The 16248-nt window shown below is 35.7% G+C and overlaps 1 protein-coding gene across 8 annotated transcripts in view; it reads left to right on the top strand.

Annotated features, from left to right (window-relative positions):
- Pibf1 (progesterone immunomodulatory binding factor 1) overlaps positions 1-16248 on the top strand; it is a 183142-nt gene that overhangs the window by 101777 nt on the left and 65117 nt on the right. For all 8 annotated transcript variants that reach the window (XR_012436203.1, XR_012436199.1, XR_012436202.1 and 5 more), the window contains exons 12-13: positions 1071-1221; positions 9042-9132. Coding sequence is in view for 3 of the 8 variants with exons in the window: in XM_074043235.1 (XP_073899336.1) it covers positions 1071-1221; positions 9042-9132 (242 nt within the window). In the remaining 5 variants the exon portion in view is untranslated. The remainder of the gene's footprint in view (positions 1-1070; positions 1222-9041; positions 9133-16248) is intronic.

Here is a 16248-nt window from a genome sequence, read left to right as displayed (position 1 = left end):
TTCAGAATAATTAAATCAGTGGAGCTCTTTTTCTACAAACTAATACAAAGTTGTCATAATTGTATCTCTTGTGGTAGTAACAGCATGTTTTCAACACTCACTATGGCCTCGGCACTCTCTAAGTATGGAAATTTATCACCTCACTTATGCTTTCCAACAGTGTCTCAATGCAGGTGTTGAAAGATCATAGCTACGAGTATCAAAGCTATATTAAATATCCAAATCTTTCTGGCTCCAAACTATATTCTTAATCGTAAGATTCTGTTGCCTCTTAGGAAATAATATATTACTTACGCTGTGTTAGGAAGCCAGTATAATAACTCTTCATAATTTAGTCAGTACTAGTAAGTAACCTTTCTTGATAATTGGAAGTTTCTTTAAACATTAAGACAGTACTTATTACTGAAAGATTCCATCAATGAGTTACCATTGAAGAGTGAAAATTTTTTTGCTATTATACAAAATGTCTTCAATTTCTATGCCTTTTATGTCTTTTTTTTTTGTACTTTTAAAAAAAATCCTCTTTTTTTACAAAGACATTCTCTGATGCTGCCCCAAGCAATACTTCACATTTACCTTTTGATTTGCTGCTTTGAATTTACTGTTCAGGAAACCAAAGCACAAAATGTTAAAGCCATGGAAAGGGTAGATTAAATAAGCTCTGATGAAAAACTGAAGGACTCAGTAAGTCTATCCTTTTTACATGCAGTTCTGTAAGCATTTCTCCACCAGCTGTGATTGCCAGATTAATGACCTACAGGTAAGCGTGACATTGGTGCAGTTTTTTAATTCTCACAAGTTAATTGCTAATCTTATTTCTTTAACTATTGGTAAATTTTAAATTCATTTTTTTATTCACCTTATGTGATAAGGATAAAGTACTTCATAATTTTCAGTTAAAAGAATTGACTTATTTACCTTAGAAATAAATGTATTTTATTACTTAGTCATTTCAATTGAGCTGCTTTTTCTTACTGTTTAAATATTTTTTGTATCATGTTTTTTCTTAATTGAGAACCTATGTGAGTCTTAGTTTTGTGAACTTTGTATTTCTTTTCTTCTACTATTAGGTTTTAACTAAAGAATTTTACAGTCTCCAAGCCTCTTCTGAAAAACGCATTACTGAACTTCAAGCACAGAACTCTGAACATCAGGCAAGGCTAGACATTTATGAGAAGTTGGAAAAAGAGCTCGATGAAATAATAATGCAAACTGCAGAAAGTAAGTATGTCTTTCCCTCCTATTCACCCTCATTGGTGTCCCTTCCCTTTACCATCTACCTCCCATCCCCTGCCACAAACACAGACTCTTTTGGCAATGGAAGAAACATAGCATCATTTTAAAACAACTTTGGTATATACATCCTTCAAATACAGTTGATGAATATTTTTAAGCAATATTCTGGGTTTTTCATATGAATTTTCAATAATTGTAATAAAAAAGAGGTTAAATATGATAGATTTTATCTGTGTATTTAGTTTACCCATACAACAATTATTCAATATTTCTGTCTCCAGTAACTGGAGATACAGAGTTCATGCAAAAACTTTGACAAACAAACTATCTTGACAAGCACAGGAAGCAGGTGATATGTAGGACTTGGTAGAAATACAGAAGGGATCATGAATTAATATACCATGGAGGTGAATAGTATCTAAGAGAGGAGATGATACTTGAATGTGTCTTGAAGGACAAATGGTAATCCATTGGATGTACTGTGTTACAATTTTTTATTTTTAATTTCTGTGTCTTTTTTTTAATTTCCACCCTCTTACTCTGCCTACCTGACTTGTCCCTCATTTTAAGGGATATTTTAAATTAACACTTCACTGTTGGATGTGACATTTACATTTGACAGAATGTACATTTGACAGTACATTATTGGTTTTCAAAAGTCAGAAATAACTGGCACTCTTATACCATATGATCCAGCAATACCTCCTAGGAATGTACCCAAAAGAATGCGACTCAGGTTATTACAATAGCACCTGCACACCCATGTTTATTGCAGCATTATTCACAATAGCCAAGGTATGGAAACAGTCAAGATGCCCCACTACCAATAAATAGATTAAGAAAATATGGTATTTATACACAGTGGAATTTTTATTCAGCCACAGAGAAGAATGAAATTTTGCCATTTGCAAGTAAATGGATGGAACTGGAGAACATCACCTTAAGCAAAGTTAGTCAGGCTCAGAAGGCCAAAAATCACATGTTCTCCCTCATGTGCAGATTATAGATCTAAAACAAATGCAGTAGTATTATTGGACATGGGTCATACACTAAGGAGAGAATGTGCACAGGAAAAATAGGGAAAGGGAAGGAAACCTAAAACTTGAATGTGGTTGATGTGCTTACTGTAGAGGAGCGAATATAGTAATCTTAAACTGGCAGAGGCCACTATGGAAAGGGGACAAGGAAGTAGTGCAGAGGTCTGATAGAGATGAACCAGTGTGGGTTGCAATACACATGTGTATGGAAGCAGTGCCAGGAATCTCTGTATAGCTGTCTTTATCTCAAACTAGCAAAAACTCTGTCTTTCTTTTTATCTCTTAGTTTTCTCTTCAACAAAATCAGAGAACAAGAGGGTGGAACAGGTTCTGCCCAGAAAGGGGGTGGGGGGAGGCCGCCCAAACAATGTATACACATGTGAGTAAATGTAAAAATGATAAAATTAAAAAAAGGAAAAAAAAACTGGTACTCTTATAAAAGTAGCTTTAATCTTCACTTGAAGCTGAATTCGAATCTAGGAAAAGTTCCTTATTATTTGGGGCACAGTTCATGTAAGGATTATATTCTGAAAAGGAAAAATTTTATTTCATTCCTAACATTGTGTTCCTTTCTGTTTCTATGGTCAATATCTGATCAATGAATAGATTCCAAATTTATCTTTAGTTCCTCCACTGGAATCAAAGCAATCTTTATAAAGTATAGATATAATCATATCATATACCTGCTTCAGTGCCTCTGTTGTCTTTATTAGAACACCATAAAATACCAGGCATGATAGTTAACACCTGTAATCCCAGAACTGGAAGGTTGAGCAGGAAGATGACAAGTTCAAAGCAGCCTGGGCTACGTAGCAAGACCCTGTCTCAAATAATTAATTAATTAATTAATTAATTAATTAATTAATAAAAGTCAGATTCCTTAGTGTGACTTTTTATGATTAGACATGTTCATGTTTTGCCATTCCCCTTCATGTCATACTATTATTTTGAAAGTTCTGTACTCTTCTGTAACACCATAGCTTTGCATATGTCCTTCTGTTTAAGCAAATTAGTAACAGAATGGAACTTCCTCAGTCTGAAAAAGGGCAGCAAGAACCTACAGCTAACACCATAATTCATGAAATGTTAAATGTTTTCTCCATTAAAGGCAAGAACAAGACAAGATTTCTATTTTCATGACATGTTAAACACTGCATTTGAGTTCCTAACCAGTGAAATAAGGCAAAAAAGCAGCTCGGTGGTAGAGCACTTGCCAAGCATGTGCCAGATCCTGGGTTCAGTTCCCCAGTACTGAAAAAAAAAAGAGGATAGAAAGCCAGGCTATGGTGCCTGCCTGTAACCCAGCTACTCCGGAGGCTAAGGCAGGAGGATCACAAGTTTTATAGCAGCCTGGCATTGTAGTAAGATCCTATCTAAAAAAAAAAGAAAGAGAGAAAGACAAAAAAGTATATAAAGATCAGAAAGAAAAAGACTGCATTTTCAGATTACAAAACAACCACTACAACTGACTTGTAAATTTAGCAAAATATAAGGTTATTACACAAAAATATACGAGAAGAAGCAATCAGAAAAATAAATATAAAAAGCAGTTTCATTTACAATAGTACCATAAAACATAAAATACTTAGGAATAAATTTAACCAAAAAAAAAAACCTTGCAAAATATTACTAGAAGAAATTAACTGCCCCCAAAATCAAGATATATATCATGAATTTTTTAAACTTGATTTTGTCTTAATCATAATACCAGCAGGCTCTTTGGTATTTCATTTATATGGAAATACAAACAACCTGAAATAGCCAAGGCGAACTTGTAAAAAGGACAAAGTTGGAAGACTTACTCTCCCTAACTTTGATACTTAATATAAAGCTACCATGTAAAGCTAGTGTATAGTACTGGCATAAATCAACAATGAGACAGACTGCAGAACTCAGAAATAGGACCGTATGCAAATGAGCACTTGATTTTTAACAAAGGCAACAAAGCCAGCAACTAGAGAAAGGAAAGTTTATTCAGTAAATGGTGCTGAGCCAGGCATGGTGGTCCACTCCTGCAATCCCAGCTACTCAAGAGGCAGAGGCAGAGGGATCATGAGTTCAAGACCAGCTCTGACAAAGGTGAGAAGAGCCTGTCTCAAAAACAAAATACAATCTGGTGGTGTGGCTCAAGTGGAAAAGCACTTGTCTGTGTTTGATCCCCACTGCCACAGTAAGTTAATTAATTAATTAACTGTGCTAAAAAAATTTGAACATCTTACACAAATGGACCTTAGTGCACCAGTATTAATTTGAAATGAGACCTAAATGTAATAAGTAAAAGTTTAAACTTTTCATAGAAAACACAGGTATCTTTGCAGGTTGGGCTAGATTAAGATTTTTCGCACGGGTCTAAAAGCAATTACCATAAAAGAAAAAGTGGTAGAATAAACATCAAAATTAAAAACTTCAAAAGACATGATTAGGAAATGAGTACCCAAGCCACAGTCTCCAAGAAAGTAATAAATATTTTATATCCAACAAAGGAAGGTACCCAAAATACAAAAACTCCTTATTGAAAATATCTCCAAAACATCTATTAGACAAAGAAATAGTATTATTGTGGTAGACTGAAAACTGTTTTCCCAAAGATGTCTAATGTCTAGAATCTATGACTATATTACATTAGATGGCAGAAGACACTTGGCAGGTATGATTACATTACAGCTCTTCAAATGAGATCATACTATATGATTAGATTCATATAAAATTACAGAAAAGGTAAAATTAGCCTATGGTGAAAAAATTCACCATAGTGAACTCATCCACAGTGTCTGTGGATGGCTGTCACCAAGAATTAACTGGGAAAATAGACATATGGGAACTTCCAGGCTTTTTTAATGTTCTGTGCATCTTGATTGGATTTTTATAGCATGTATATATAATTCAACACTTGTACATTTCAAAACCATTGAATAATACTTAAGACTTATACCTTTTGCCATATGTAAATTTAAAAAAAAACTGTTAACTAAATGCTCAACTGTAACTGATGAGTTGCATATTGACTTATTGAGTGGTACAGTGTGCAGGTACTGGCAATTTACTTTGAAATACTTCAAAAAATAGGATAGACTCTCAGTTATATGGGTAGATGGCTGTATCATAAGCAAATGAATACAAATGTGTAACTATCCATATGCCATGGGTGTACATTGTATAACTCTTTCAGTGTTTCCATAGATCTAAATACATTCCTAAAATCTTTAGAAAAATGTGGAAATTAACTTTTGCTGTGATGTTACCTAAATTGTCATAAAATCTCCTCAGAATAAAATATTTTACTTGTCCTAGAAGATCAGCAACTAGGTTCTTCTCTCTCAATTTACATTGGAAATTAGAATATCTTATCCTACTTTAATGAATACTTGCTAATTAACCAAAAATTCAAAGATATAAGCATATTCTTTTTTAGTACTAAAATGTGTATAATTTTCAAATGTTTGCCATCTAAATCATCTAATTTCATAGACAATGATGGTTAGGCTTCATCTGTTAACATGTAACCATAAAGTTATAGTACACTGTTCACAACTGAATTGCTTTGTATAGTCAAATAAGTTTATTATTTGAATGTTTGAGGAGTTTTAGCTTTCAAAGAGCTTTTGACACTGTTAAAAAAAGAAAAAAAGTGCAAGTAATTTGGGATACCATGCAGGAGGATAGCAAGCTCAAGGCCAGACCCTCTCTCAAAAAAAAAAAAAAAAGGGTGTAAGTATTGCCTGCAAGCTAAATAAATTCAGCTTTTAGAAAAATAACTGGATTTCTGATTGTCAAATTCAAGGACCTGTCACCCATCCTCATCCTATGTATAACTTCACTAGGCATTCACCACATTTCTCAAATTTCTCTTGTTTCTTGAGCCACCTGCCTTTTTTATTTCTTCTCCATCACTCTTGTTTGTCCCTTCTTCTCCCTAATTCTACCACTGCTTAACTCTCCATTATAGTTCCCCAGGGTCTTTTCTCTTACTCGTCAGTTCTCACCACCTACTTCCTTATCCTTCTCTGCAACTGTCTTTGCTGTTTATAAAATACGATTGTACACGCTTGTGTGGAGCTCCTGCAGGCACTGGTAATTTACCATTTACATTTCCTCTTCTCTACCTGAAACTTACTAATTTGCCTGTATTCTTGATTTTTTTCATAAGATTTTTAGCTGGTCACTCAAAACTAGCTTTTGTCAACCTTGAATTCTGCCTTTGTCCTTTTTAGAGTGCATCTCACCCTCACACCTACTCACCTAGAATCCAGGTTCTTTTCTCCATTGCTGTAAGTGACTGTTTTTCAAATGGAATATTATCACATATTGTTAGGAATTCTCTGTGTGACCAATCTAAACCATCCTTTTCCCTATCATTGGAATTTTTTCTGAATATCAGCATCAACAACAAATATCCATCAATGCCTTCTTACATTAATGTATGTTTGTTTCTTTCCACTGTTAGAACACTTTCTTTCCTTCTACCACTGCTCTGTACCCACTTTTTCAGAACGACTAAAACTTCATGTTTCACAAGATCATGCCTTTGCAAATGCAGCTCCCCCCATGCAATTCTCTCAGAATGTCAGTCTCCCCATAGTAGCACTCATGTATGATTGCTCTGTGCTCTGCTTCTAAGACACACTGTTCAGAGCTCTTTAGTAGCATTTCCCATGGTGCACAGTACATTGTTTCTATAATTAAGTCCCTACTAGAATGGTTATCCTATGAGATATAAATCATTAACTATTAAGCTATGATTTAGCATGTTCATCAGTATCTAACTGATGCTAACTAAATTTACTCTCTCCACTTTGAATTCAGAGCAAGAATCAGATAGCTACCTGGATGCAAGCTCTAGCTCTGGTAGAGTTGGATTGGAGGTCCTTTTGGACCTGGAGTTATCAGAAGGATGATAAAGGTATTGGTGGTGACATAGTTCATCTGTTTTACATGTCCCTGCCAACTACCGATCTTCCCTCTGAAAGCTGATCCTGCTTCACCATGAAACATGGGGACAAAATTAGAGGAAACAGTTACAAATATTTTATATTCTTTACTACACAAGGACCAATCAGCAATATGTGCATAATACATTGATAATTGTGCAAATTGTCAAGCTTCACGTACTACATACAGTATTTGACTTTGTTTTAAATCTAAAATACTTCCAAAAGTAGGTTTCTCTTTCTTAACATTTAATAAGGGTTGCTGAGAAATAATGTTATAAACATAATTTTTAGGTCATTGCTTTAATTCAAACTGGTAAAACTTTACTTTTTATGACCTTTGATATAATTGTTTTAATCCCAGTTTGCAATACAATATCATTACCTTTAAGCTTTTTACTCATAAGACAATAATCTGTTAGTTAAATTTCCCTTTAGGGGAATTTTTTTAACAATAGCGGACTTTAGAAATAAATTCTTTTTTCTGATTTTTTTTTCCAGCACTGGGGTTTGAACTCAGGGGCTCACGCTTGCTAGGCATGAATTTTTTTTTTTGCAGTTACAAAATTAAGGCCTTTCATACATGCATAGGACTGTACAATTTCTTCAGAGTAGACTATTTACATACATAATTTCATTATCACAATTTAAAATGTAAGCTGTTTTTCTGATAAAATGTGTATGTTTCCTAATCAAAAAGTAATTTCTGGTCAGGTGTAGTGGCTCAAATCTGTAATCCCAGCTACTTAGGAGGCAAAAATTGGGAGGATGACAGTTTGAAGCTAGCCCAGGCAAAACATTAGCAAGACCCCATGTTGCCAAAAAGCTGGGCATGGTGGAGCACTTCTGTAATTCCAGAGACATGGAGCACATAAGTAGGAGGATCATGGTTCAAGGCCAGCCTGGGGAAAGTGTGAGACCTCATCCAGAAAGTAACGAAAGCAGAAAAAGGCTGAAGGCATGGCTCAACCTTGCCTGCCTGGCAAGCACAAAGCCCTAGTTCAGACCCCAGTACCACCAAAAAAAGAAGTAATCTCTTTTTATCAAGAAGAGAATTAATGGCTGGGTGCTGGTGGCTCATGCCTGTAATCCTAGCTACTTAGGCAGAGATCAGAAGGATCATGGTTCAAAGTCAGCTTGGGGAATCAGTTCAAAAAGACCCTATCTCAAAAATACCTGACACATACACGCACACACACACACACGCACACAAATAATAACAGGGCTGGTGGAATGGCTTAAGTGGTAGAGCGCCTGCCTAGCAAGTGTGAAGTCCTGAGTTCAAACCCCAGTACTACCAAAAAAAAAAAAGAAGAGAATTCATAAATTGATGTAATTGTTTGTCATGTTTTATACAATAAATTTCCTATAAAAAATCTTTTGATTCCTTCAGAAAACACATCTGTGTTTTTATGCTTTATTATAAGAAAATATGTAATGATATAATCCCTTAACACCTTCTAAAATTAAACAATTCCAAGCAAGGACATTCTTTAAGAAATATGCTTCTCGAGGGGGTGGGGGTGTGAGGGAGGGGGTGGGGAGAAGGGGGGAGTAATGACCCAATCATTGTATGCACATATGAATAAAGTAAATTAAAAAAAAGAAATATGCTTCTACTTGCAAATGGGCTGTTTTTCATGTTCTTGTGATCCCTAATTCATTGCCCATAAACCCCTTTGTTGGACCGTATTAGAGGATGAACGCCAGGCCTCCTGCTTACTAGGTGCTCCACCATGTTAGCCGCACCCGCAGCCATAGTAACCTCTTTTATTGTCACTTCTGCCCTGCTTTTTAAGGGAAAAAGCTATTTCACATTATACATTTTAATATTTTTCAGTTGAAAATGAGGACGAGGCTGAAAGGGTTCTTTTTTCCTATGGCTATGGTGCTAATGTTCCCACAACAGCGAAAAGACGACTGAAGCAAAGGTAAAATCAATACATACATATCTTTCTTATCTACTCATGCTGATGTAATTACATGGTATGCTTTGTAATGTGCTGAATCGAATACCAAAGTAAAACTACTTTATTGTGAGTTTCATAAATATTAAGTTGCTCACGAAACAAAACAGCAATCATGCTTGTTAAGTGTATTTAAGTGATTTTTTAAGTGTTGCAGCATAGAATAGAGGTATATGTTAGAATTTTCATAGAATTAGATTCACGAATGTGGTGTCACATGCCTGTAATCCCAGCACTAAGGAGGTTAAGACGGGGATAATGAGTTTGAGACTAGCCTGAACTACATAGCAAGACTCTAACAACAAGAAAAAATAAAGTTTTATAAAGTTCTGTAAAGACCAAGAATATTTATAGAAGCTCCACTAGTTCTAAGATGAGGGACCGCTTAGGAATGCACTAACAGAAAATTAGACCTATAGTAATTAATTTTCTGGTTGACCTGCCTGATTTTTTTCCCCTACTCCTCTCTCCCTAAATTCATCCTGCTTTGCAAAAACATCTCACTGCTCCATGTACTACCGTATCAAATGTGATATGGTCCAAGCCCCTCCATAGCGGGCCCATCTCCCCATCCTTATGTGCATCACTACCCAAAACAAAAGTAGGTTTGTCTCTTCCTGTAAGTATCTATTTTCCAACATCCCTGTAACGTATTTCACTTACCTCATCAGCTGTCATCTCTCATGTGATCTCCCCAGCCAGACAGAAGGCTCTTCAGGGTCAGCAACTACACTTACTCTCTTTACCAAGTTCACAGCAGGGCACCTACTAGAATTGCTTCTTTATCTCAGTATTCCAGGATTCAAAGCAGCTTATTTCTTTATTATGTTATATAAGTTAGCTTAGACATTTGCAAACATTACAAAATAAGTAAGAAAAAGTCCATCTTACCTCTGATATTTTGTAGAAACTTTCAAGTGATGGCTCAGAGAAGAAAATGTCTTTATGGCTGTCTAAAGTGGTGTAGGGTATAGCACACTTCATAGGAAATAACAAGAGTGCCTAGAACTTAGGTCTCTTACTGGCCAAACTAAGTATCTGCCTAATTTAGATCAAGGATAGACGAATAGAAAGTACCAATTTGTAGCTACATTGGTTAATTCTACCTGGTGAGGACTCAGCTATTTCTTTTGTTGTCGTCATTTCTGGTTTTTGTTTGTTTGTTTGGTGGAACTGGGGTTTGAACTCAGGCCTCGCAATTTCAAAGCAAGCACTCTACCACTGGAGCCACACCTCCAGTTCATCCCACTCTAGTTTTTTTTGGTTTTTTTTTTTTTTTTTTACCCTAAGTGGAGGTAAGGTATTGCCAACTATATGCCCAGGTTGGCCTCCAACCTTGATCCTCCCAATCTCAGCCTTCCAAGTAGCTAGGATTACAGGCATGACCCACTGGCACCTGGCTAAGATTCAGGTATTTTGAACTTAGGTATGATTTGAAAAATTGGTTGTAGTGTTATGTATACTTCCTGATCCTTCCAAAGGCCACTATGACTGAACTAGGATATTTGGTGCTTTTTAAGTACATGTCTGCTTTTGAGTACAATGTTCCCAAGGGAAAACATAGTATCACAAATAAGAAATTTCTCTATCAGTGAGAAATGATAGGTAAAATGCTCAAAATTGAAGTCTAATGGAAAAATTCCATTATCTTCTTATTTTAACATTTGACTCCTTCAAAAAGAATCTTTGTTACAAGAAAATAAAAAGAATTTTGCTGTTGTAAACTTTCTTTATCCCCAAATGTTGACTTCTTCTGAAATGGAAAGTAGTTTTTGCCATTGCCTCTTTTTTTTTTTTTTTTAAGAATTTACAAAAGCAGAAGTTGGTTTCTTGATATCTAAAGATTTAAAGAACCACAACTGATTCATATCCCAAATAATCTTAACTGTCCAAATATTTCTAAAGATTCTATCACTGCACTATCTGTGTGCCTTGAACAAGTGCCTAATGGGTGTGCTATTAATACCCCTGCCAGCTGGTGCCGGCATTCTTCTCATGGTGAGCCAGAGGGTTATTTTGAGGAAGTGCTTCTCAGGTCATCTCAACTAAGGAAAGGGAACATTATGCATTCCTAAACCCCATTCAGTCAACAACTTTTATTGAGTGCCTACTGTATGCATAAAATTGACCAGCTGCACAAAAGATCCCAGCTTAGGGTCTGGTGCATTTCTGAGGTTTATAAAGTCCACTTTTGATTTCTTAAGGGATATTTGTAAAGGACAAAGGTAATATAGCCTTTGAGAGAATCTTTACTTAGTCTTTCATATTTGAAATTAAAGCAATGAAAATTTAAGGTGAATTATAAAATGTTGTGAACAGTAAATGAAGAATTTGCATAATGAAGTTTTCTTTATTTATCAGCCTATAAGAATATATATTAAAATTTCAAAGAAACTTATCTAACAACTACTATGTAATGTATTTCTTTCATATTAAATTTGATTTTAAAATCTCATATATGCAATAGCCAGAATTAGATAGCTCAGAGTAATACTTAATTTCAGGGAGGTTTCTGATTAGAAATGTATATTTATTTTATAAAATCAGGAAAATTGCTGATAATCCCACCACCCAATGTAACCATTCAGAAATTTATAAAGATACATGCATTTCCTTATATATTTTGGACAGTAATTTAGGAGCTTAATTTTTTATCTTAGTATTTCATCCTGAATGTTTTCTTGTCAATGAATATCCTTTTTAAAAGATCAGTTTTAATAGTTATCCAAAAGTTTAATTTTAAGACTTCTGCTTTTAAGTGCCATGTTGCTATTAATAAATTGGATAGCCAGTGAAAATTTTTATTGTCTTGCTACCCAAGGAATATTTTAAGAATAAAAGAGAAAACTGATTCGAAGTTCACTACATGTGCCTGACATAGAGTAGATGTTCAGTAAATGATACTTGGCTTTATCAAGTGATACGTTGTTAAAGGAAGTTGCCTAGTTAATTTTAGAAGAAAAGCTGCAGTTTCAAAACTTTCCAATAGCCAGAACTTGAGTATTCATTTAATAATTTTGTTTTAAAATTTTAATGAGGCCTCTTGAAATACATAAAACTATTCTGAGATTTAGTTTCTTTGGTAACAGTTTCTTGAGACACTAAAATACCAATTTCCTGTAAAGTAGTAGCATAATCAGTTTTTCTAGTTTGAAAAAACTCCCCAAAATTTCTCTTAAACACATTATAATTATAAAATTAGGTAACTCTCATTTTGCAGTTTCTTAGGGGTATGACAATAGCTAAGTATTTTGTTAAACTCTTTCTGGGACATACTTGTGGAAAGTTAAAAGGTCTTCTACAATTAAAGTAGATTAAAATAAAATGGGCTGTTCCTGACTTGACTGAACTTGAAAATCTGAAGTAATGTTTTTGTTTCAGTGGTGACTGTTTTGAAAATAGCAAACAAGATTTTCTAGTTATGTGTTTTGGTTGTGCTGCCACGCTAACTGGGTGACACCCAGGCTGATCTGAATGCATGGGGAATTTTCTGAAAGTTTTTAAAAAACCTTTTAAATTGTAAGATTTACTATATACTACGAGCCTTTTCTTTTAGTATTTCCCTGATTATATGAAGATCTTTGCGTTGAAACCTTCATGGCATACTGAGCTTCATGATAAAAGGAAAAAACTGGCAAATATTTCTGCTTCTTAATTCTCACGGATATGAGTTCTCATTTTTGTTCTTGGGAAAGTTGTACTTACTTGGTTTAGATTGGTATTAGGAATAGTCCTTTAAAAAGTTACTGTAGTGACCAGGGCCATGGCTCAAGTGATCAAGTGCTTGCCCAGCAAGCACAAGGCCCCGAGTAACATTTAAAAAAAAATTGCTACTGTTCTAGTCATGATCAGTTTGGAAGTATAAACGTATAGAAAATAAGGAAAGTTTCCTATAAGCACAGAAAATCAACAGGAGACCACTCTGTATTCCTCAGTCATTTGCAATGAAGCTTTCTGAAACTACTGCCGCATATGCCCTTTAAAAAAAATTTTTCTTCTCATGCAATAGAAACAAAGCTCTGATCTGCTCAAACTGAAAAAGATTAAAAAGCCAAATGTTGTTTCAGACCTAGTAACTAACTAGTCTGCTTCACATATACTTCTATATTTGGAGCTTTGTTAATACTAAAAGAGCCATATCAGTGTTGGAGGACTCAGAACAGAGCATCAGCCCTCTGTTGTGCCAAATGTCTCAGGTATAAATGAAGCTCCGTTTCCACATTGGGTGGCCTAATACCATTACAGAATTGTGGTGGGAGTAGGAAGCCCTGATGGCCACTGACAGACCTGAGAGAAAGAACCTTATTTAGAAGTAAAGAAGTGGTGAGAAAGTGAAAAGGTAACCCTCTGCAGGAATTCATTTTACCAGGGAAAAGGTAAAATTTTCATTTAATATTTAGACATGAAACCACACACTTGTGGTATTAGTTTCTAATTGATGTCCAACTTAATTTTGGTAAAAGTAAAAATCACATAGCAATTAATATAATTACAAAGAATTATTGTATATTGTATTTACTTTAGTATCTTAATTTTATGAGTATTGCTTTCTTGAGAAGTTCAGAACATTCTATCCCAAAAAATAACTTTAGCAAGAATTATTTTTCCTGACTACATTTGTAGTTACTCTTTATATAGAACTTGAAAAGGACTTATTTTCATTATATGTGCATGGTTAAGGTGACATAAACTCAACAATTCTTCAGTTGCCTTGCTTTAACTTTCTGTTAGCTAGCTAAACTCCCTTCCCACTTCTAATAGCCCAGATTTCTAAACAGGGTCCACCTGTGACACCAAATCACTCACCAAAGCAATATGTGACATGCAAAGATTTAAGAGGTTGAATATTCAAGGGGTAAACTGGGGTTTGTCTTCTTCTCTTACTAATTTACACACTTTTTTGGTTTTTGGTGTGACTGGAGTTTGAACTCAGGGATTTACACTTGCAAATCACCTGCAGTCCATTTTGCTCTGGTTGTTTTGGAGATTAGGTCTTGGGAACTGTTTGCCCAGGCTAACCTTGAATCATGATCTTCCCTGTCAGTCTCCCAAGTAGCTAGTAGTACAGGCATGAGCCACCACACCTGGCTTAATTTACACACTTTTTTATTACTAATCCTGATACTAAGCATGAGATTCTGCAACCTTGGAATATGGTTTCTAACAGTTCTTTGGGACAAAATCACTTACAGCAAAAGCAATTAAGAAATACTTATTAGGCTGGGATGTGGCTGTGGGGTAGAGGCTTGCCTAGTAAGTGCAAGGCCCTGAGTTCAAACCCCAATACTGTCAAAAAACAAAAGGCAGAAATAGAAGTATCCTCTGCTGTTCATCTCTGTTGTTAGACACTACCAGAAGTAAGAGCCCTGCCATTGTATAAATTGTATCTGTTAAGGGAGAAAAGATTAACACACATGAAAGGATATCAAGAAATACCCCAAAGACAGACTCCAGTGGCTCAAGCCTGTAATCCTAACTACTTGGGAGGCTGAGATTGAGAGGATGGTGGTTCAAGGCCAGCTCAGGAAAATTGTTTGTGAGATGCCCCCCATCTCCAAAATAACCAGAGCAAAATGAAGAGGTAGAGTGCCTGCTTTATAAGTGTGAAGCCCTGAGTTCAAATCTCAGTCCCACCAAAAAGAAATACCCCAAAACATGTGTTAGTGCTGTACTGTATGCTAAACTATGTCATCAGAGGAACAGAGGTAAATGCAGGGAGCCTGCAGAAAAGGCAGAACGCTAGAGGACCAGCAGAGTACAGTGCAAGGTACATATGGAACATGTCTGTGGGACATTAACCAGAGGAGACACTGGTGGAAAATAAAGCTGGTGAGATTATAGAAGGAGGGCTGTGGTATTATAGAGTAGAATTAACCATGGAGGTAAACTTTAAAGCTGGTGGGGAAAGGACATATATGTCACTTTATTAAGCAAGAAATACAAATAACTGACAAACACGAAAAGTTGTGTAACCTTATGTATGAAGAAATGTACTTTAAGCTGGGTGTAGTGAGGCATGTCTGTAATCCCAGAGAAGAATCTAGAATTCAAGGCCAGTCTGAGCTACGTTGGGAGACTCTCCAAAAAAAATTAGACAAGTGTTGCTAAACTTGCAGAAAAATGATAGAATCTGTTTAAATTGTTTCTTTTTTGTTTTTTGAGACAGTCCCACTTTGTAGAAAAAGATCCTCCTGCCTTTCCTCCTGAGTGTTGGTATTACAGGCATGCATCACCATGCCCAGCAAAGCCCTTCTGGTTTCTGTTTTGTTTTGTAGTGCTGGGAATCAAACCCAGGGTCTCCTGTATGCCAGGAGGCACTCCACCCCTACATCCCCAGCCACAAAACTTTTAAAGGTTGATAGTGGCCATTGGCTAGAGTTGTGAAGAATCAGATGTGGTGGCATGGCTCAATTGAGGCCTGATTCTTGCTTTACAAAAATGTTCATTTGAGTTCACAAGAATTTAAATTTGTACAAAGAATATCTGAAAAGTTATAAAGTACATGTGTTTTGGCTCACTCATTTTACTGGTTCCCAAGGAAATCAACAGTATAAGAAATGCACAGTTGTGTCTGTCTGTGTATTTGGTTTTCTGTAGACAAGGCATTTTTGTGAATGCTCGGGCTATGACGTGTCCTGATGGCTGAACGGTAAGGGTTCTTTATACTTTATGTATTCAAGTCACATATCAGATATGTGATAGGATTTTTTTCCTTTATTCCATGGATTGTGTTTTCACTTTCTTGACAGTGTCTTTTTTTTTTTTTTTAATTGGCATTACTTGAGTTTGAACTCAGCACCTTTTGCTTGCTAGGCAGGAACTCTACAATTTGAGCCACACCCCTAACTCTTTTTTTTTTTTTATTCATATGTGCATACAGGCTTGGGTCATTTCTCCCCCCTGCCCCGACCCCCTCCCTTACCACCCACTCCGCCCCTCCCTCTCCCCGCCACCCCCTCAATACCCAGCAGAAACTATTTTGCCCTGATTTCTAATTAGAAAAGAGAGTATAAGCAATAATAGGAAGGAACAAGGGGTTTTGCTGGTTGAGATAAGGATAGCTATACAGGGCATTGACTC

Source organism: Castor canadensis, chromosome 10 (assembly GCF_047511655.1).
Source record: "Castor canadensis chromosome 10, mCasCan1.hap1v2, whole genome shotgun sequence".
In the NCBI taxonomy this organism is placed as follows: Eukaryota; Metazoa; Chordata; class Mammalia; order Rodentia; family Castoridae; genus Castor; species Castor canadensis.
The sequence above is the reverse complement of the archived record's forward strand: the minus strand, read 5'-3'. Positions and strand labels throughout refer to the sequence as shown.